The 20,212-nt window shown below is 44.9% G+C and overlaps 2 protein-coding genes across 11 annotated transcripts in view; one reads left to right on the forward strand and one right to left on the reverse strand.

The window, feature by feature from the left end:
• E74 (ecdysteroid-regulated gene E74) overlaps positions 1 to 20,212 on the reverse strand; it is a 149,154-nt gene that overhangs the window by 105,503 nt on the left and 23,439 nt on the right. The window lies entirely within an intron of this gene.
• LOC725036 (U7 snRNA-associated Sm-like protein LSm11) lies at positions 19 to 18,393 on the forward strand. Of its 3 annotated transcripts, none has more exons than XM_001120196.5 (6): positions 24 to 126; positions 545 to 833; positions 909 to 975; positions 9,208 to 9,344; positions 14,406 to 14,544; positions 18,023 to 18,393. In XM_001120196.5, exons 2-6 carry the CDS (start codon positions 654 to 656, stop codon positions 18,172 to 18,174), a joined length of 675 nt encoding a protein of 224 aa, XP_001120196.2. In that variant the 5' UTR covers positions 24 to 126; positions 545 to 653; the 3' UTR covers positions 18,175 to 18,393. The 3 variants fall into 3 exon arrangements, with proteins under 3 accessions (XP_016766654.1, XP_001120196.2, XP_026295517.1); XM_026439732.1 differs by having other exon boundaries at positions 30 to 188; XM_016911165.2 differs by having other exon boundaries at positions 19 to 833.

Genomic DNA, 20,212 nt, shown 5'->3' on the forward strand with positions numbered 1-20,212 from the left:
CGATAGATTTAATCATGGCGGACCATGAAACAATCGAGGAACCCATCGTTCGATTCGTCGATGCGAAGCAACCGTCGATTCTAATAATTAGAAGTTGATTCATGTAGCAGTGTACAATATAACAGTGTGAGTAACGTTGGCATTTCCATGAAAGTGAAAACATCGAGTGAAAACTTTCTTTCTGGCTTGTAAGTTGTTTCACTTCCTGTGCGCGTAACCTCACTCTCTTGCTGCCGATGCATTTCTATGCAGCTTCTACACGCCGCTGTCTTTACGTAATCCTCAGCCGCGAAAGAAAGTTTCTATCGTTGCGAGGAGGTTAACATCCTCTACCTATTCAAATATCGCTCGCTGCCCGATGTAATCGGAAGCAACGCGCTACGTCGAAAATGAAGCGATCAAATATCTATATATATATATATATATACATACCCGCATAGAAAGAGAACTCTCTAATGAAACTTTATTAGTTCCTTTCTTTATATAATCGATAGAAATTTTTCAAAGCGAAAATGTTACTACGAACACCTGTTTTCTTTTCAAGCTGATATACATAAATACGTATGGATGACATTATTTTCGAGAGAAAGTGTTCATCGAGACCACAATGAATTTCAAATCGCCCGCTCAAAATCAAGTCGGACAGTTTTGACATGGCAGACGACGAAAGCAGTTCGACGTCCGACGAGAGTTTGGACGTGAAAAGTGTCAAATTCGATCCGCTGAAAGCGCTTTACTCCACAAAAATAAAGCTTTCGGGCACGAAAGCACCAATTTACGACAATGTTTCGAAATTCGAAGCCGTAATGTCGGGTCTATCGAAACAATCGAAAGTGTGTATCGCGTTCGTGCGTGCCGATACAGTCGGCTGATGTCTTCTGTTTTCGTTTTTTCTTTAATTATTTCAGAAAAATGATCCGACTACCGACGCGAAGCAAGGAGAATGTTCGAGGCAACGATTTTTATCCCATCAAGGTAAGATTGTCGCTATATTCTCAACCAGTCACGTGGTGATTATCTCGTTTATCGCCGTCTCGAGTAGTGAGGTTATATCATTTCGTCGACCCAATCTTTGAATGTTTCACGAGAGATGGCGACCGTGTGAAACTTTCGCATCGTTGAGAGGTCGCAGTTTCATTCATGATAACTCGCACGTGGTATCAAATTTCAATATGCTTACGGTTAGCAAACACGAACGATGTACGTACGCGGAAGTGGAAAGGGGAAGTTGCGTGAGAGTCTACGAGTTTACGCGTCTCTTTTACATCCGAAGAAACATACTCTATGTTTCGTGCAATTTTTCCCCGGTCAAGGTATATTAACCTCTCCACTTTCCGAAACGTCCAATCGATTTATACAAATATAACGCTCGTAAACCATTATACGTGTTTATTACGTCTTTGCCGTATCTTTGCAAAAAAATGAGAAGTTTCGTTTCGTTTCCATTTTGTACGTTGGAACAACTTGCGCTCAGAAATAATAGTATACGCGTTATACGTTTTCGTTCGAACGAATCGTCCACATCGTAAGATAATTCGCTTCGTATTCGCGAGATTCTCTTCGCGAATGAATCATTCAGACGTATTTTTTCTTTTTCTTCCTTTCCTTCCCTTTTCTAAATCGCACTAATGGGACTCGAACAAACGATGCCGACTCTATATCCCAGATATTGGCACACTTTATTCACGATGCAACGAATACCACGAAGGTCGTCGGTATGTCTTCGCGAGCCGCGCGCGTGTAGTCGTGTGGAATTTGACCTCCGCGAAAGTGCGTCAACTGGTAGAAGCCCCCTCGATCTCATTGTTTCCTTCTTCGCTGCTGTCCTTTTATCGCGTGCCTCTGTATCATACCTAATGTCGCGAGGCATTCGCCGAGACCTTCCTTCTCGGTTACGCTATTGTGCAAACGTAACGTTGTGGAATCCAGAAGATCTGCCGAAATGTTTCGCAAGTGCGGAAGTCTTGGATCGGCGCGTGTATAGGGTTATCGGGTGCGCCATTTTTTTTCCCTCTTTCTTTTCCGTTCCGGCGTCACGAAAGGGGCTGCCTAACAAAATTATCTTCACAACTATCATTACTATTAATAGTAACTATTATAATTTTATAAAAAACAGATGATACAATCCATCCATAATTTTGCATAATTTACATCACGTAACGTTCACACAGATATCCCTCGTCGATGCAAGATTTTTATCGTTACAATTCGACAACGATCTTTTTAAAAATAAAAGTCAAACGAATAGAACCCCTTCGATGCATTAGACCACGTTACATCAGACCAGGTTTCTCGCGTGGCGTTCTACGTTTCCCGAAGTCGAAACTTGACCGAAGTCGCTTCTTAACCGTGATTCTGACACGGTGCCAAGCTTAGGTCGGCTTAGATTTTCAGTGAAAGTGGCGCGGTTACCGTTCGCCAACGAAATTTCGGCACCGATGACGACGACGACGCTTCGCCACCATCCTCCTCTCTCGTGGCCGTCGCCGCTACAGGGTGGCGAGGTGAAAGACGCGGAAGCAAGGGGAGGCGGGGCGTAGAAGGCGCAGGAAAAAGGGGAGGAACAAGGACAGAGGGGTTGGTTAACTCAGCGTAGACAAAGAGAGAGAGAGGTATAGGCGCGTTCCCTTCGTGTCCCAGCGGGTAGCCCGGGGGGTATGTATCTATTGGCCGGCAGCCAATTACACGAGGCAGCCGATAAATCACGGATCCCTGACCCAGTGCAGTTTTATATTTACAGGCGACGTTGGTGCGCGCAGGGGGGGAGGAGGAGGCACGGGCGCGCGCCTCTGCCGCGGCATTCACCGTCCTTCTCTCTCCTTCTTTCTCCGCTCGTCCTCGTCTCCTCCGCCGTGGTGGCGTAGGGCTTTGCTTCTCTCTTTCCCTCGATGCTCTCTCTCTCTCTCTCTCTCGCTCGCGCGCGAGCGACATAGTGTGGTAAGCCGCGGCAGGGAGATACGGAAGAGGGAGAGAGAGAAGGCTTCCTGCGCAAGGGGAAGGGGGGCGGCCGTTCGATTGTGTGAGTGAGCGGGGTGGGGTGGAACAGCGTATACGTACGTAATGCAGCACTTGTTGCGCCCGGGCGTCGACCTCGGACTCAACCCGAGGCTCCGCGCCGGATTGACCGTCTTCTAGACCGAAAATTTTGCACGGTGTACAACGTAACCTCGCGGAGGTCCTTCGACTTCCGCGCGTTCCAAATCCAACCTCTTGGTTGGATGGAGGATCTCTCCGTGCGGAGGGAAACGGAGTCAAAGTCAGGGACAAGGATTCTTCTCGGCGAGTAGTATTTCTGGTGGAAAAAGAAGGAGGATGATTTTTAATTACGGGGGAGGCAGAAAAGCGGGGCATCGTTGAAAATCTCGGTATCGGTATCGAAGAGGATCGCGAGCGCGGCAGAGAGTCGCAGCAGCAGCACTTGTTGCGTCCGGACGTCGACCTCGACTCAACTCGAGGCTCCTCAGCTTCGGTGGCCTCCGAACACGTTCGGCCGGAACTGTGATTTTCATGATTGCGCTTACGTACGACGTGATCGAACGTTATTATCGTCGCTTAATCCGCTCCGGGCTTTCGCCGAATAACGCTCATAACGATACATATACGATTGTACTCTGTTCGCGTAATATATCGAAAATTTGGTCAAATTTTTCCGAAATCCGAAATAGATCTTAGAATTTACACCTTCTCCCGGTCGAAGTCTATCCTCGAAAACGCGAAGAGAAAGCTCGGGGGAATCGCACGCTACGAGCAGAGGCGACTGCGAACGATTTTTACCACGACCTAGGCCAACGTGAGTCACTCGTCCTCCACCACCATCGTAACGGCTCGTTTTGAAACGTTACTGGATCGTCGCTCGATCATCTTTCTCTCTAAATCCCGCATTCCGCCCTCGTTATCCTCGTCGATTCTTTCTTTCTTTCTTTCGGCGTAAAACGTTGGCCGGCAGAAATACGACGCGCGAGCAGTCGTTCGCCCCGAGTAACGGAATACACGTCGCGCTGTCCATGGTTTCCCTTCGATCCTTGCCGCAATGTGTTGCGCAATATTTATACGCGCGCGACATATGCATCCACCACTCGGCAATTCCACCACCGTGGAAGGAGGGGAGGACTCGTGTTTTCTTCCCCCGGGGCCCGATGACTCCGCATCGAGCGCGGCCTTTTTGCCCGCGTTATCGGATACGGAAGCGCCAGCCTCGAATTCCTCGCACGAACGATCGAAATGAATAAACCAACGGCCCACCTTTCTTTCTCGTCGAGCACGTTCGTCCAAATAGTCGTCGGGCGACACCCGGTAGACCGAACGATCCAATTCCTCGGCCGTGTGCACCGTACCCCGCCGCCTCGACCTATCCCAACGTGTAACAGATGACTATCGTGAGCAACGTTTAGTCGCGTTTCTAACCCTCTCTTTTGAATTTCGAGCGGCGTTCTTTTCATCGTCCTGAACCTCTCGCGGTTATCCTTCCTTTATCGCGAGGGAATATTTATTTTTTAATCGATTCGGGTGGAGAGTAATAGAGTTGAGGCGAGAAAATTAAAATTATTAGCGTTGGAGATTGACGTTCGGCCTGCGACGTTTGATCTACCGTTATACGTACATAACGAAAGGAATGCGAGACTGCAAACTTCCTAGATACGTATCGTTGTTGTTTCTTCGGCCAACGATTCCGAATTCACCGATCTCTCCCGCGAGATCTACTTTTTCTCTCGTTTCTCCCGCCGCGTGGATCCGTTCTTTCTGGGGTAAAAGTGATTTCTCCTTTCTTTCTGGAATCTCACCGAATCCCCGCGGACTTTCCTCGTTTCCCGCTATTTCCCACGACGAGTTTCGAGGCCGCGGGAAAATGGAATAGAAAGAGAAAAAGGATCGATCCTTCCTTCGAGACCGATAAACCGAACCACGAGGAAAATCGATCGTTTCCTCGAAATCCTCCCTCCTACTCCACGCGCCAATCTCCCCTTCGTTACCTGTCCGCTACTTAGAAGAAAACAAAGCGAAGCGGTGGAGGAGGGGCCGAGGAGGGGGAAGGGATCGAAAGGGCCTGGTCGCAAAAGTAACAGTACCTACGGATAGTTCGCGTAAAGCAAACTCTCGCGAGGCGAGCGCAAGCCGGCCAGCCAGCCAACGTTTCCTCGTGTGCGTTGCTTACGTTTCTGCCTTCCTCTTCCACTACGTGCGCGCTCCATCCTCTCCCTCCTCCCTCTCTCATCCCTTCCCTCCTCCTCTCCTTCTGTCCGCGCGCACACAGACGAAAAAAGACGCGGATGTGTGGCAAGGAGAGCGCGTGCGCGCACGTGCAACTCGGTGAAGCGTAGTAGGTACGTGTCGCGTGCGCGAGTATTCAATGTGTACACGTGTGTGTTCGCGTGTACACGTGTATATACGCGCGCGCGTGTGTGTGTGGAGAGGTCTGGTGGCTGCTCGGCTGCCTGCCTCGGCTCTCGGGTGCGCTGCCCGCCAGGACGTTGAACCCAGCGCGACTCAACCTGGGGATCATCCGCGGGTACAACCAGCCCTCTCTCCCTTCTCCTCCTCATCCCCCACCACACAGGCTACTTCTCGCTACTCTTCCTCCTCCTCCTCCTCCTCCTCCACCTTCGCTACCGTGTCTTCGAGAAAAGATGCGCGCGCGCGAATACACTTATACACGTTCTCTCTCTCTCTCTGTCTCTCGAGCTCTCTCCGCCGAGTTGGCCGTTACCTCTTCCTTTTTTCTTCGCCCCTCCTCCCCCGATATTTCGAGGAGCGCGAAGGGGGTAGAGCCGCCCCACCTGCCCCGCCGCGAGAACATTCTCCAGGGGCCGTCGTACCCACCTGCACAGGGATCTCCTCTCCTCCAACTGCTCCTTCGCACGCACGGTAAACATTTTTGCAGGTGAACACGTGAGATAGATGTAGACGGGGGTACGCGATAATTGGCGGGTCCGCCGCGATCCTTTTCTTTTTTCGGGTAGGGTTGGGTAGAGAGGATTGTTTTCGGGACACGGGGATATTCGGGGTTGGAGACAGGTGGGACAGGAAGCAGAACAGGGACAGGTTCTTCCAATCCGAGGATAGCGATGTGCGTGTTGTAATACGTTCGTTTTTCTCCCTTCGAATAATTTCGAAAGTTTTTTTTTTTTTTTCCAAGCTTGGAAAGCGATGGCCGGCGAGGAGGATATAATACCCGGCGGCCGTTTCGTTCTCGACTCGGCGAAGCTAACGGTTCCCTTCGCGGTTCACGCACGTGAACGCTCTCGAAGCGTTATCTCTGCTGTGTGTACGAGTGAGAAAAAAAGAACTCTCTCTCTCTTTTCTTCCTCGAGCGTTGAAAGGAATAGAGGAGGAAAAAATAGTGGTGCACGGTTGGAGGTGGACGACGTTTTACTACCCCTCCTCCCCTTTCTCCTCTCATCTCCTCTTTCTTCCCCCTCCCCCTTTCTCCTCATGCGCCTTTCTCAAGAGAGCTCCGCGAGAGATCGTCCAGGCAGATTGCATCTCCTCGCGCGGAGGAGAACGAGAACCGACAGTGGAAAGCGACTATATCGTAAACACGGAGGCGACCCTTCCGTGCCTCGAGTAAATATTCCGAGGCTTTCCTTTATGTATCGTCGATGGAGATATATCGTCGTAAAAGCCGGAGATGCTCCGGGCGTAATTTCGATAATCCGTTTTACGACCTTTTTCGCCTTCCCCCCTCCTCTTTCCTTCCTTTTCCTATTCGAGCTGTAATACATTCGCATAATGGACGAGGGAGAGGAAAAACTGGGAGAGGATAAAACGCGTGGCCGCCTTTGCGATTAGCCACGCGTGGTACCGTAAACGAGGCAATTTCTAATTTCACCACGACTCCGGTTCACGGACGTAACTGGAAGGTGTGTTGTTCTCCTTCTTCCCCCCCTCCCTTCTTCGTTTCTATTTAGTGGATCAACGAATTTAATCGAAATTATCGAACGAATATTTCTCTTTCATTCGTATATAATGTAGGATTATTAGTATTATTTTATAGCCGATTTCCGATCGGATATCGTGCCATTTGTTTGACGGTGAAAAATTGATAAATCGATGGATCGATTACTGACCACATTTCGACGAGGATAGTAACAAACATGGAATATCTATCTTTATTCGAGTATCCGTTCTTTTCGGAAAACGTGTCGAACTGTGTTAAGAAATAAGTTCGAGAAAAAATCTACTAACGAACAATAGAAACTCGTTCAGAAAAAATAAACACGAATATATATATATTAAAAAAATCGAAGGTGGGCGTATTTTTACCGGTCTCGCCCATCGAGCGTGCGAGCGAAATAAATGGTTCGCGGGCTTCCCCCGAACTTTTTATTTTTAGAAATCGCCCAAGAGACAGAGAGCGCGGCGGCCTCTCGAAAAATGGCCTCTCGGCCGGTGGCGAGTGGTTATCTAGCTTCGGAGGCTCGCTCTCCCGGCCGCCGGGAGAGGAGGTGGAATTGGATCGCGGCGCGATAGTGAAAGTGGCGGGCGCGTGGTGCACGCGGAAAGGAATAAAGAAAGGTGGAAAAGAAGCGAGGGGGGAGGGCGAAGGAGAGAGGGGAGGGGGGAGCGTGTAGATTTAAGGTGGATGAAAGTTATCGGAGAAAGCCAATTGGCAGAGCGTCGATCTCGTCGAATAGCGCGACCGATCCATACCCGCTCTTTTCGCACCAACGCCAACACCTATCGACGAATTCAAACGTCTCGTGTGCGAGCACACTGCTCGCTTGCTCGCTCGCTCGTGCGTGTGTGTATGCGCGCGCATACACTGGCGAAATAAGTGCACTCGTGTGTGCACAGTATGGCAGAGAGCGTGTACAGAGAGCAGAGCCAGCCTTTACGTAACTCTGCGGCGTTCCTCTTTCCGCGCCACGCCGGCCAGGGCCGCACCACCTCCTCGCCAGACCCCCCCTATTAACAACAATGTATCACCATGTACAATTGTATACAAATTTTCTTGATTTTCTTTTGGAAAAAATAAAATATAAAAAGATATCGTTACCTATTATATTTATGTTTCGTCGAACGAATTTGTAAAATATTTCAAAAATTTCCAAGATGAACAATTATCAAGAAAGGAACGAGTATCGAGGAAAATTTCGAAATCTCATCCGAATTTCGATCAAAAAAAAGAAAAAAGTCTCATCCTCCCTGGAAACGCGAATTGGATGGATTTACCAGAGAGGAGGTTGTTGCTTAGAGAGGCGCGCAGCAGGCCGACGACCAGTCATGCACGGTGAATATACTTTCGCCGCTACGAATACTTAACGAAACGTGGAATTGAGAAGAAATTGCGAGGGGACGTTTGCGTGCCTCCAGGTCCGCTATGTAATTTATCGTAATCAAATATTTATTGTCATAAATAACTGTCGCTGCCGCGGGAATACGATATATTCCCTCTCTCTCTCTCTCTCTCTCGCTCTCTCATTTTCCTTCGCCTCGCCTCGCTTCGTGTCCGCCTTATCGACAGAGAGGAAGAGCAGGCTCTCGAGGATATTCCGTCCGCGCAATTCGGTTCGCGTAGCTCGCATACAAATTCGATTTTTCTTAATGGACACGCCGGTGTCTTCCTAGGCATGGCCGTCCTCGTATACGGCCGACCCGTCCTGCGTAATGGTTCGTGTCTCTGTTCACACGGCCGCGGCAAAAAAAAGGAGCAAAAACCGGCGGACGAGCAGAGAAGCAACGATGCTATCGGCGGAGCAACTCGTCCCGGCGCGGCGTGGAATACAACGTTGAACGATGATTTGTCGGCGGACCGACAACCACCTAGAGCAACATAAATTCTTATTAGCGCCGTGTGTTACGCTTGCCACGGAAAAATCTACAAGGGACAAATGCTCGGCAACTCGGGTCCACCCCGATGATCATCCCTTGTTGATCGAGAGACGATGATAAATTTCGAATCTCTGTCGCCATCTTTACTTTATTCGTCTATTTTCACGTTACGTGAAACAATTATTGGAATTGATAGAATTTTAAATTATACATTTAAATGGAGAAATTCCATTACGCGGATAAGGATGATATCGTAATTGGATTTTTGCATCTAATAAAAAAAAAATGTTGTTAGATGCAAGAAAGAGAAACAGACTTAAACTACAATTTTTCTTTCTTATCGCGTAACGATATTCGTAAAGAAACGTATATCACAGAGACGGGATTAAATTAGCGTTTTCTTTCTTTCTTTCTTTTTTTTTTTTTTACGATGCGCAGAGTCTGTGGCCAACAAAAAGAAGATAGAGAAACGAGACTGGATCGCAGATGGAAGGAACGTCCTCTCGAAAATGCAAAGAACCTTCGGCCCGTTAGGAATGCTGCACGAATACATGGAAAATCGAACTCGCATCAAGGTAGGTCATGATTCGTAATATTTCTTTTTCCTCGCTTTTTTTTCTAACGTTCATTTAAACGCGACGCTCGTTCCTCGCCTCCTCTGTAATCGATAAAGAACGTGAGAAAATATCTCTCTTGAATCTATAATTACATTTAAATGCATGCACACAACGATTATAATAATGAAAATCGCATAATCAATTGTTCGTCGTCGATTCTAATTAAAAGAAAAAAAGAACAATAACAAGATACGAGATAAAATTATTCCAATTTATCCCTAAAAATAAAAAGAAAAAGAATGCATCGAACGATGCAAGACAATATAATCTTCTCCAAATCTATTCCAAAATTAGAAAAAGAAGAAAGAGAAAGGAAAGGAAAAGAAAAAAATGCAGAGGAATGCGGCGATGACCGACTATCTCGCCTCTCCTCCTTTGGCGGCCTCGAAATTCGAGGGTAGTCCTCGAAATGGGCACTGTAAACACCCACGCCTCCCATTTCTGCCTGACCCCTTGGCATTGTGCGCGCACGCACACGCGGCTGACACACTTTCGCGGCCGGGAGACACGTGCGCGGAGCCCTTCGAAGGTAAACGAAGGGCTGGGAGGAAAGGAGAGAGAGAGAGAGAGAGAGAGAGACTTGCTTCTGTGTTCGGGTCAACACTCTCGTCTCCATGGAGACGAACGGGGCCCTCCTCGTCCTGTTTACGCCCCTGATCTTCCCCCTTCATTCAAGTGACGCCTCGGAAAGACAAGGTCGCGGCATCGGGAAACACAATCCCGAAAAGGGGCTTCTTCTTCTTCTTCTTCTTCCGTCAAAGAAAGTCTCTGTTTTCGCGCCCCTGTCGAGCTTTCCAATGACCAGGTATACAGGAGTTGAATATTTCACGAGTAATATTTGTGTTAAAGGAATTTTCTTCTCTTTCTTTCTTAAATAAAAATCGCAAAGTCGATCCGCGAAAAAAATTAAGTTTCGTTTATGCAAATTTTTTTCAAATTAATCGATCGATTATCTATATCTGTTGCAATCTTTTTTCTTTTATTATTGGTCGCGGGATCATGGCGAAAATTCGAAAAGTTTGATTTGCCGAAAATATAATTTTAAACGAGAAATCCCTGTTATCGATAACAATTATCAATATTTCAACACGAAAATGTATATATATATATATATTATTTTCAACTCTTATATCATCGCGAAACGATAGCGATGGATCTATTAATAACAGGCATAATAATCACGCGAATTCAATAGTAAGCATTTTCCTATATTTATCTCTCCATTACGTAAACAATTTTTCTCTTTTTTTCTTCTTCAACGACTCGTTCGAGATTTCTTCATTCCATGAAGGAAAAAAAAAATAAAGCAATCTCGTCAAGATTGCCGGACGAGAATCTCTCCGGCGGGGGTTGCAACGATGTTCGAAAAACGAAAAGCTGAATCGGTTGTTGTTGTTGTTGTTGCGCAACAAGAAAGACGGTCGCGTATCAAACGTTTTTAATCTGACCGTGGGTGCCTCGTGGCGGCGCATTCTTCTTCGACAGGGAAACTGAATATCGCGTGTGAGTCAGACGGCGATCCGATGAAATCACGTGGAGACGTTTCTGGATCGTATCAGTCCCCGACAACGATCACGACGAGCCGATTTTTCTCGCGGACGGAAAATAAATCAACGTGCAAGGTCTTTTCTTATTGTTCTTGTCGTCGTCGTTGCTGTTGTTCATTGTAAACGAAGAGAAATCGCAGGGGGAGGGAAGACTCGTCCCGACGAAAGTAAGAAAAATTCACTTCCTGCCGGATCGAGTCTCGAGCCTAACTTCCTACTTCCATAATTAGCCACGCGTTTGAAGAACGAGATTTCTGATCCGAAGCAGGAAGTAAACAGTGTGTATATATATATGATGCACTTTTTGCCTCTTAATAATAATAGAGAGTCGAGCATTTTTTTTTTTCGTTCCTTCCGAAAAGTTTTAAGTCCTTTTCTTCTTAGTTGATAAAAATTATCTATTTTTTATAACGTTTGCACGATCTTCATAGAAAATTATGGAGATTTATTTATTCGTAGAACTTTTCCTATTCGGATAAAATTACGAAAATCTCGATCGAGTGCAAAAAGTAAAAGTAAATTCCAACGCGATACACGTAATCGAAAAAAAGTGTGCTATCTATTCCCAAAGAGGCGGGATAAAAAAAATAAGGATCGATCTCAGACCGAGAATCGATCAGGGAACGTTTTGAAAGGGGTTTATTCTTTTCTTATCGTCCCTCGGCTATTAGGCTTAACAGTTGCACAAGAAGAGTATTCGACTTCCTCTCCAACGATAAAAAAAAAAAAGGTTAATCGTTAAATTGATTGTAATTGATCTTCCTGCGGAAGCGCCAGTTCTATATTCGATATTCTCAATGAGCGGAATCGAGTTCCTAATTAAACTCCTTTCGGCGAGCCTTTTAATAAGAGACGTGTTTCCCGATTAATTACATTCATTAACTTTCATTTCTTCATCTAAGAGGCTCGTTATCGCTCGCCAAGATAGATCCCGCGCGTTTCTCGAAACCACCAGCGTCCTTGGGAACAGATCCTAATCGTCCGACCTTCAGGATGTGCCTGCATCCGCAAAGATTTTTTTTTTTTTTTTTTTATCCACCGAGCCGATCGATTATTAACTCGGCCTTCGACTCGAACGAAAGGAAGAAAGTTGTCGTCGTCGCCATTTCTTCTTCTTTTTCCCTTCTCCTTGTCTCTCGATCGTTGCTTCTTAATACGCGTAATAATCTCGTATAATCGCGTCGTTATGTAACGATGTGTGTGTATAAAGAAAAAAAGAAGAAGAAGAAAAAAAGACAATTAAAGAATATGTATATATATATATGATTGGCGCGAAGACAATCACGAAGAGATCGTTATTTTTCTTCTTCTTCTTCTCTCTCGTTATTTCCACTTGTTATGGATCGTTTGTAATTCAATGTATATTGTTATTATTATCCTATAATTTCCTACAAGTTATCGAGAATTATTGTAACAATTTGCAACGGGGATACACTATGCAAATTTTTTTTTTTCATTATCATCTATCGTATAATTATTCAACGATGCAAAAAAAGGACGATTGCAAAACCACGAATCGATGAGATTATCTATTCACGATCCTCCACCTCGCGATTTCGAAAGCCCTAAATTTTCCGCTCTGATTCGAATCTCGAGCGCCTTGAACGATTTTCAATTTCTCCCCTCCCTCCCTCTTCGAGTCGCTTTGGCGCATGACAAATGGACGATCCTCGTTTGCCCCTCCCCCGATCAGAAACACGAAGATCGTTTATCTCTACTGTTATCCTTCGCCGATTGATCGACACAGATGATCCAGCTCAGGATACACGGCTGGTAGGAATCTTGAGGACTCCTGGAATCGATTCTAGAGTATAGAGAGGGGCCCCTCAATGGCGTTTCGCTCACGTACAGGACACGTGCACGGAGTCAATGACGAGCAGCAGAAAGAAAGAAAGGTGTATATAAGATCGCTCTTACGAATTCTTTCATCGTTTCCATTTCGATTTTCCGCGCTTGTGTTGATCGACAAAGGAAATTCAATTTAGAAACTTTAGAAATATCTTATCTATTTTTTTCCACCCTTGCTCTTATTATCTTATTCGATTGAAATTTAATGTGAATGAATTCGAAACGATCTTTGATCAAGAATTATTACAATTTTAACCTGCGTTAAAACTTATACTCATCGATAAATTGATATATTTATCAGTAAACGCGATTCACAATTTTCAAAACAATTTAATTTCCCTTTAAAGAAATAAGGAATGGATGTCAAAATGTTAAATGACTTAAATTCATTCTCAATTCTAAGTAATTAGATATACATATAAGAAACATGTAGAAGGAATAAAAGAATTTCGATGGAAGAGTTCTTCTTCTTCTTCTTCTTTATCTTGAACGAGCTCAAGCTCGAAATAGTTAATCGTTGAAATGATTTGCTCGAGGATCTCCTGGAAACGGTACTGAACATTGGATTCGCGAGAGAAAGAGAGAGAGAGAGAGAGAAGCGAGTCAGAGAGTCACGCAATTAGTTTTCATTGCGACAAAGCCGGGTATATATCAGTGCGAAAGGCATTGAAGGGGGCCTTGCCACGGCCTGCACTTCCGCGTATCAGCCTGCTATCTTGTCTCGCGACGTATCTATAAGAGACAAACAACGGACTCGGCGCTCATTTTCTCGAAGACACGGCAGAGAGCGTCATTAATGCAATTATCGTTTATCCAGAAAATGAGGAAAAGTGCACGAATCTCTTCCAACGATTTCTTCTGAGAAGCAAAGAAGAAGAAGTTTCTTTCCATTCTCGAAAATTATCGAAAGGGAATTTTTTTAAAAGGAGATCTTCCTATCTATGTTCTCTCTGGTAGCCTAAACTTGGAAAATATCAAAAAACAAACATCTTTTCTTGCATAAATAGAATCGGTGTAAAAATAATTGCAAAAATGATCGAAATTATGAAACGATCGTTTTCTACAATCTTAATAATCGACACAACGATATTTCCATTCGTTTGAACATCACAAATTATCGCGATCCTCACAATTCTACAAACAAAATGCATCCCGATACCCGAGCCTCTTCTCGAGATACTTTTTTCTCTTTTAAACCAAGCAGAATTACTTTAGCCCCGAAAAAGCGCCACGTGTATCCGCGCGTGTTCGCCAATTTCTCCTAATTGCCTTATTAACGCCCCTCCCCTCTTCCCTTCTCCCCTTCGTGCCGCGAGGGGGAAAAAAAAACGAAAAGAGAAGGAAGGGAAAACGTACGATCGCAGATACGAATTATGCGCGTGCGTGCAAAAAATTACGCGCCGCTTTTTTTTCTCGATCGCCGAAACGATCGATCAACGCCACCGCCTCTACGAGTGTAATACACGTACGATAAACGGAGTTTTACGTTTAACGCGCGTATCATTCTCTCTCTCTGACGAGAGAGGTGGAATCGATCCCGTGGAAGTGAGGTTTTTTTTACCTGGAAACGCCGCTAACGCCGGCACGATTTAAAAGGAGTAATCGTTCGTCCTTTGTGCCGAAGGTCTACACCAGAAACGCGCGTGGCATAAGGGGACACGTGGAGGCATACGTGGCCGCCTTCGACAAGCACTGGAACCTCGCGCTCGAGGACTGCTTCGAGATTTGGACGCGTAAAGTGAAGAGGAAAGCACCTGCTCTGGGTAACTTTTTTTTTTTTGTTTCCTTTTTTTCTTGGATTTAATTGGGACGATCGGTTTGATTTCATTTGATTTATTATATATTTTTAAACGAGTTACTTTAAGTATATATGTGATGGAATGATGAGTTGTATTTTGAAATTGAATACGGAAGGAGAAAAGTGTGAGATGGATCTGTAATTTGTGACTCTGTAAGGTATGTCTGTAAGGTTAATTTGTTGTTCATTTCTTCCTCTTTTTCGGAGATACAAATTCGTTTCGAATAACGTTTCTTGTTACTTAACACGAATTTATTCAAAAATTTGAATAATTGCGATACGAGGCGATACGAAAATATTGGTTATCTTTGAAATTAAAGGCAATCAATAATTATATAGAAAACGTAGAATTCGAAAACATGTTTCAAGGCTGTGCAAATAAATAAACCCATTATCCCTATACGTGTTAATTGCTAAATATCTATTTAAAACGTCAATAATTTTTAATAAAAAAACAAACGTTACTTTGTTACGTTATCGCGTCGATTATGGAAAAAAAAATTCACGATAAACGTACAATGAGAAATCGATGTAATAAATTCGAGATATTCAAGATCGATAACGATTCGATTTTTTTTCGTCCCTCTCTCTCTCGATTCCGCAAAGCGGGAACATCTGCGATGAATCAGAAATCATTGGGAGATGCTAATGCTGTATAAAAAAAAAAAGGAAAAAAAACGGTTGAAAGCTGTAACCTCCGACATTTGTAAAAGTGGCCGCCGCCTCTCTTTGCCTCCGTGATTCCGCGGATACGGCCCTGGAAAAATTGAATCTCTGACAGCCGCTCAAGGCCATTGCCTTGCCGAGGAATTCTAAACAATGTCGTGGGTTCAATGAAAAGTCGAATAGCCGCAACTAAAAACTATTCGGCCTTCTCCTTTATACATTCCTCTTTTTTTTTTTTTTTTTTTATATCCGTTCTCGGAATCACGTTCGATAAAAGAAGGAAGAAAAAAAAGAAGCAACGAACATTATTTTATTTCTACCGTTCGCGATCAAAAAATTGGAATTCGATTCGATCGAATGTGAAAGTCGAATAATAAAATTGCGAAATTGTTGTACGTTATTTTGTTAATCGAAATTATCGTCATTTTTATGTGAATTTAATATATTAAATTTGTAAGAAAAAGAAACTTTCATGTAGCTTCTTTTCTACCAACTTTTCTCGATTCGTTGATTTCACAGAAAAAGAAAGAGAGAGAGAGAGAGAGAAAAAGTATCCGATATCGATTAATCGGCCTCGAGAAATGTTTCCATCCCACAATACGTACAAATTGGCATGCAAATTTTTAAATTATACATAATGGACGATCCTCTGTTGTTGCGCGCCTAGAATTTTAATACCGCGATATCAATAGGCGTAGTAAACGGATGTGTTCTGTTCTCGAGCTCGGGCTCGAGAACAGAATCCAATTTAGTCCTTCCTTACACCGGCCTGGCCATGAATGACTCCTACTACTGTGCGCTCCCGTGTCAATGGAACGTCTTCCTATTTACTCCGTTAATCGATGCACACGCTGCTTCTGTGCATCGCATTTCACACGCGTCAATTCCTTCCCAACTTCAATTATTTTAATAAATAACTCTTTCCTTTCCTTTTCTTTCCTATCATAAAATTTAAGCAACCAACGTTACGCGCCATTAGCAATCTTTATTCGCGGAGAGGAAGGAAGGAAGGAAGGAAGATATCGCGAGGGATACATCCTCAGAACGCCCCCTTTACGCTCAAGGGGCAAAGACCGACCTTGACTACATAGTAGTTGGCTACGTTCGATACAAGGCCCATGTGCTTCGCGTCGTTTCCCTTTTTTTTTCTTCCCTTTCTCTCTTTTTCCCTCACTCCTCCTTCTGTTCATCGAAGACGAAGGCGTCTCTTTTCCTCTTTGCCTCGACTCGTGTGTCCTTCTTCCTCCTCCTCCTCTTTCTCTCTACTCCCGTTTCCCTCTTCCTCGCACCTTCTTCTTCCTTCTTCCGTTCCATCTTCCTCCTCCTCCTTCTCCTCTCGTTCCGCTACAACCCTGCGCGCAACCTTCGCCACACGTTTCCATTCATTCACGTGGGGTAACACAACGGGCCGCACGTGCGTCCGCAATTGCAACTTTCCTCTCGTCCAGGCGCTCGCCTTCCACCATTTCCGCTCGAAGCCGGATCTCTGCCTCGATCCACTTCTCACTCGCGCGTAAGATTATCGGATAATTGAGATATTTGGGAGGGAAATGGAATTGATTAAATGGCTTTTTCTTCTTTTTTTTTTTTGGAAAATATATAATCGATGAAGATGAGGATCGATTTGGAATGAAATTTCAAAGAGAAAAATAAGTTACGCGCGAGAGGTTTTTGCCTGGTTAAAATTTTTAAAATGAAAAGAGAGGAACGGAAATTCGTTGCACATCGGACGAGAGTCAATATTATTACAATTGGAAAAAGGAAGGCGGACAAAGGAAGAAATACACGCGTTACGAGTGGGAAGATCTCGTACTGATTAGTCACGTTTAGTTCATTGCACAAAAAAGAGAGAAAAAGTTCTTTGTGAAACGAACGAATTCCTATCATAAATCGAACGTTAACGTCCCGACCCAATTAAGATCGTAAAAAGAAAAGTGAAAGGAAATTTTACCGAATATCATTACGTTTCATTCTTCTTCGATCCTTAAACCTCGACACCATCTAATTTTATATTCTATTCCAATCCTATCAAATCGATATATAAAATTCGCGAAATTAATTAATAAAGATAAAAAGGAAACTAAAATATACAAAGAAAAAGAAGGGAAGAGAGAGGAAAAAGTATATAGAAACAGGTTAGTGTGCTCGAGAGTCTAAAAGAAAAAAGGAAGAAAAGAAAAAGAAAGGGTATCCCTCCGAGAACAGTAATCGCGGTACACCGAGCGAGTTCAGGGTTAGTTGGCCTACTGACGTACTTTAGGATATCCTGAGGGGTCGAGAGGTCGTTGATACGAGGCGGCGAGCGAGGGTGGCAGGCCGAGCGACCTTGAAGAGCAACTTCCAGGATCGATGTCTGCCGGGTACACGTGTCCCACCGGCTCCTCGTGCTCCCTCCTAACCGTATCGCCCTACGCCCTTCTGCTTCCCCTCCGAGCTGGCGGACACGTGCCGGCACATAAACAACCTTTCGAGCCTTACCTCGTGACCCGCCGACATTCTCCTCTTCCTTCGTCGCGGTTTCCCCGTGACTCTTCCCTGTTTCTTTTTCGCCCATCCTTCTTCAAACCGCGCTTTCTGGCCGATCGATTTTGCGCGGCAAATTTGAAAATTTTATCTCTTAAAACGTATATATAATTGTTAGAGGATTGGAAGAGAAATTTAAGGTTTCTTCTTTTTTCTTTTCTGTGGTTTCGAATGAAATGTGGTTTGATTCGAGTATCGAAGTAGAGATAAAATTTTGAAAAGTAATCTCATCAGATTGTTAAATTAAATTATAGGTATACCGAGCGATGTGAGCATGATGGACGAAGAAACCGCGCCCAAAGTGATCGTGAGGAAGATCGAGGGAAAGATGGAGACCTTGGAAAGACACGTGCCGCAAATGCTGCTGAGGGGAGAACAGGTCGCTATAATCGTCAAAATCAATTGAGACAGAGTGAATACTACGTCCTATCCACTGGAGAAACGGACGCTGCTTGTGACGTCACGCGACATCATGTTGCGACGCATCGAGTCATCAACGTTGTACCTCCATCGATTATATATATATATATATATATATATATTTTTCTTTCTTCTTCCTATCCCGTTTTGTATCATTTTCTTTCGAACAGTATTATCGAATAAACGTTTCTTCAATGTTTTCTTCCATGTTTGATTTATTACACGATCCTGGCGCGAAAATTTGAAAACAATCGTTTCGAATTGGAAGAAAAATTGCAATGTTTCGCGAGCATATTATCAAAGATTAAAATGATATCTCGATCCTTATTCCAAAAGATTTATTATGAATCCGTGATAATCCTGGTGAACTATGAACTTTCTTTGCTCGAGAATCGTTTCGTCCAAAAAAAAAAAAAGAAAAGGAGTTAATCTACATCTCCTCGCAATCTTCGTGGCCGCACGTTCGATCGAGAAGGATGACGGGTTGTTGGACGGAAGAACATAGACGGAGAGAGAAGAGGAATGGCGAAGAGAGAGAGAAAAGAAAAGAAAAGAAAAGAAAAGAAACGAGAGGAGGGGAGAAAAAGCAGTGGCTGCAGTTGATGGGCCTTCGCTAATCTACAGCGTGACCATCGACGAGGAAGTTGTAGAAGAAGAAAGTAAATTCGTAATTGTTCGGCTGCACGGTGTCGCTGCTGTAACTAACTCGCCGCCGCCACGAACGCCGGCTTGCTTTTTCTCTAAGGCGGTGCTGCTCGTCGTGCGCGTTAACCGCCTCTCTCTCTCTCTCTCTCTTCCTTTCTCGCATGGTGGAATGCGCATCCACGGAAAATAAGAAAGTTTCGGTAGTGGATTACGCCCGTTAAACGGTATAATTCATCCGACGAATTCCGATCTCCCGTATTAATATCCCCGCCCGATACTCGCAATCTGATCAAGCGATCGATTTATCGGCGCGATTACAAAATTCCAACGATATCTCAAATAGGAGGAGGAGGAGGAGCTCGATTCTTTGAGAGAATGGGGGCTTAATTGGTAGACTGGACTTCTTTTTTCTTTTTTCTTTTGGATTCACGGATTGATATCACTTAGAAAAGATTGTACAAATAAGAAATCCTCTCCTTTAAAATTGAAAATTTCTCTTCTTTTTATAACGATCACACACTATCGCATTAAACCCCCTCCTTTCTAACTACGTTACCGAGAAGTTGCACCAAGTGACGAGGCATGGATTAGGTCATGGTGAAAGCAAGAATTCAAAGTTCCTAGAGATTATTTACAATAGATATTTTTCCCTTCATCGAGCAACAACCCTCTTTTCCTATCAACCCCCCCTCCTTCTATATACATATATATATTATATTATATCATATTACAGATTGTTCCTGCTTTTCATTTTCTTACAACAATATATCGCGCGCCTCCTTCGTTTCTACGTCGCAGAAAAGTGCAGCAGCACGTCGGTTTGGCCACGTCGGTGAAAGCAAGAAACCCTGTCCCCCCTTGTCCCCTAGATCAACAGGGGGGCGCACAATCCCGGGAGGCCCTCTCACTTTCGCTCTTCGGAGAAAGTCTGGCCGGCGTCACCGCTGGCCGCCCTCCACTCTGCCCCCCTCCTCCTTCCCTCCTTTGCAACCGTAGCCACCGTCCTCTCCTCTCCTCCTCTGCTCCCCGCGTCGTTCCCCCACACCGTTTCTGCCACCGTTACCTCCCCCTCCCCCTCCCTCCCCGGGCCGCCCCTGACTTCGCAAAAGCGCTTGCATCGCACTCCGCGGCAAGGCGAGCACGGCGGCTCGCTGCCGTAAGCACGGTGGAGGGACCGAGATGGAACGAACGAGGGAAGAGGAGAGAGAGAGAGAGAGAAGGAAGGAAAGAAAAAGAGAAGGAGAGAGAGAGAGCTTCTCTCCTCCGTTCCCCTTCGCGCCACTTGTGCGCGACTTCTTCTACGGTGTGCTCTCGAGCCGACTCCGGGGGTTAATGCACTCCTAGAGCAAGCCATAACCTTAAGCCGGGGGGCCCCGGAG

This window comes from Apis mellifera, linkage group LG3, assembly GCF_003254395.2.
Source record: "Apis mellifera strain DH4 linkage group LG3, Amel_HAv3.1, whole genome shotgun sequence".
Lineage (NCBI taxonomy): Eukaryota > Metazoa > Arthropoda > Insecta > Hymenoptera > Apidae > Apis > Apis mellifera.

Excerpts from the sequence above, each read along its gene's own strand:
- LOC725036 (XM_016911165.2), top strand. The coding sequence starts at position 654 with ATGGCAGACGACGAAAGCAGTTCGACGTCCGACGAGAGTTTGGACGTG. Across the intron at positions 834-908 it reads GTCTATCGAAACAATCGAAA|AAAAATGATCCGACTACCGA; the intron begins GTGTGTATCGCG and ends TAATTATTTCAG. Across the intron at positions 9,345-14,405 it reads AAAATCGAACTCGCATCAAG|GTCTACACCAGAAACGCGCG; the intron begins GTAGGTCATGAT and ends TTTGTGCCGAAG.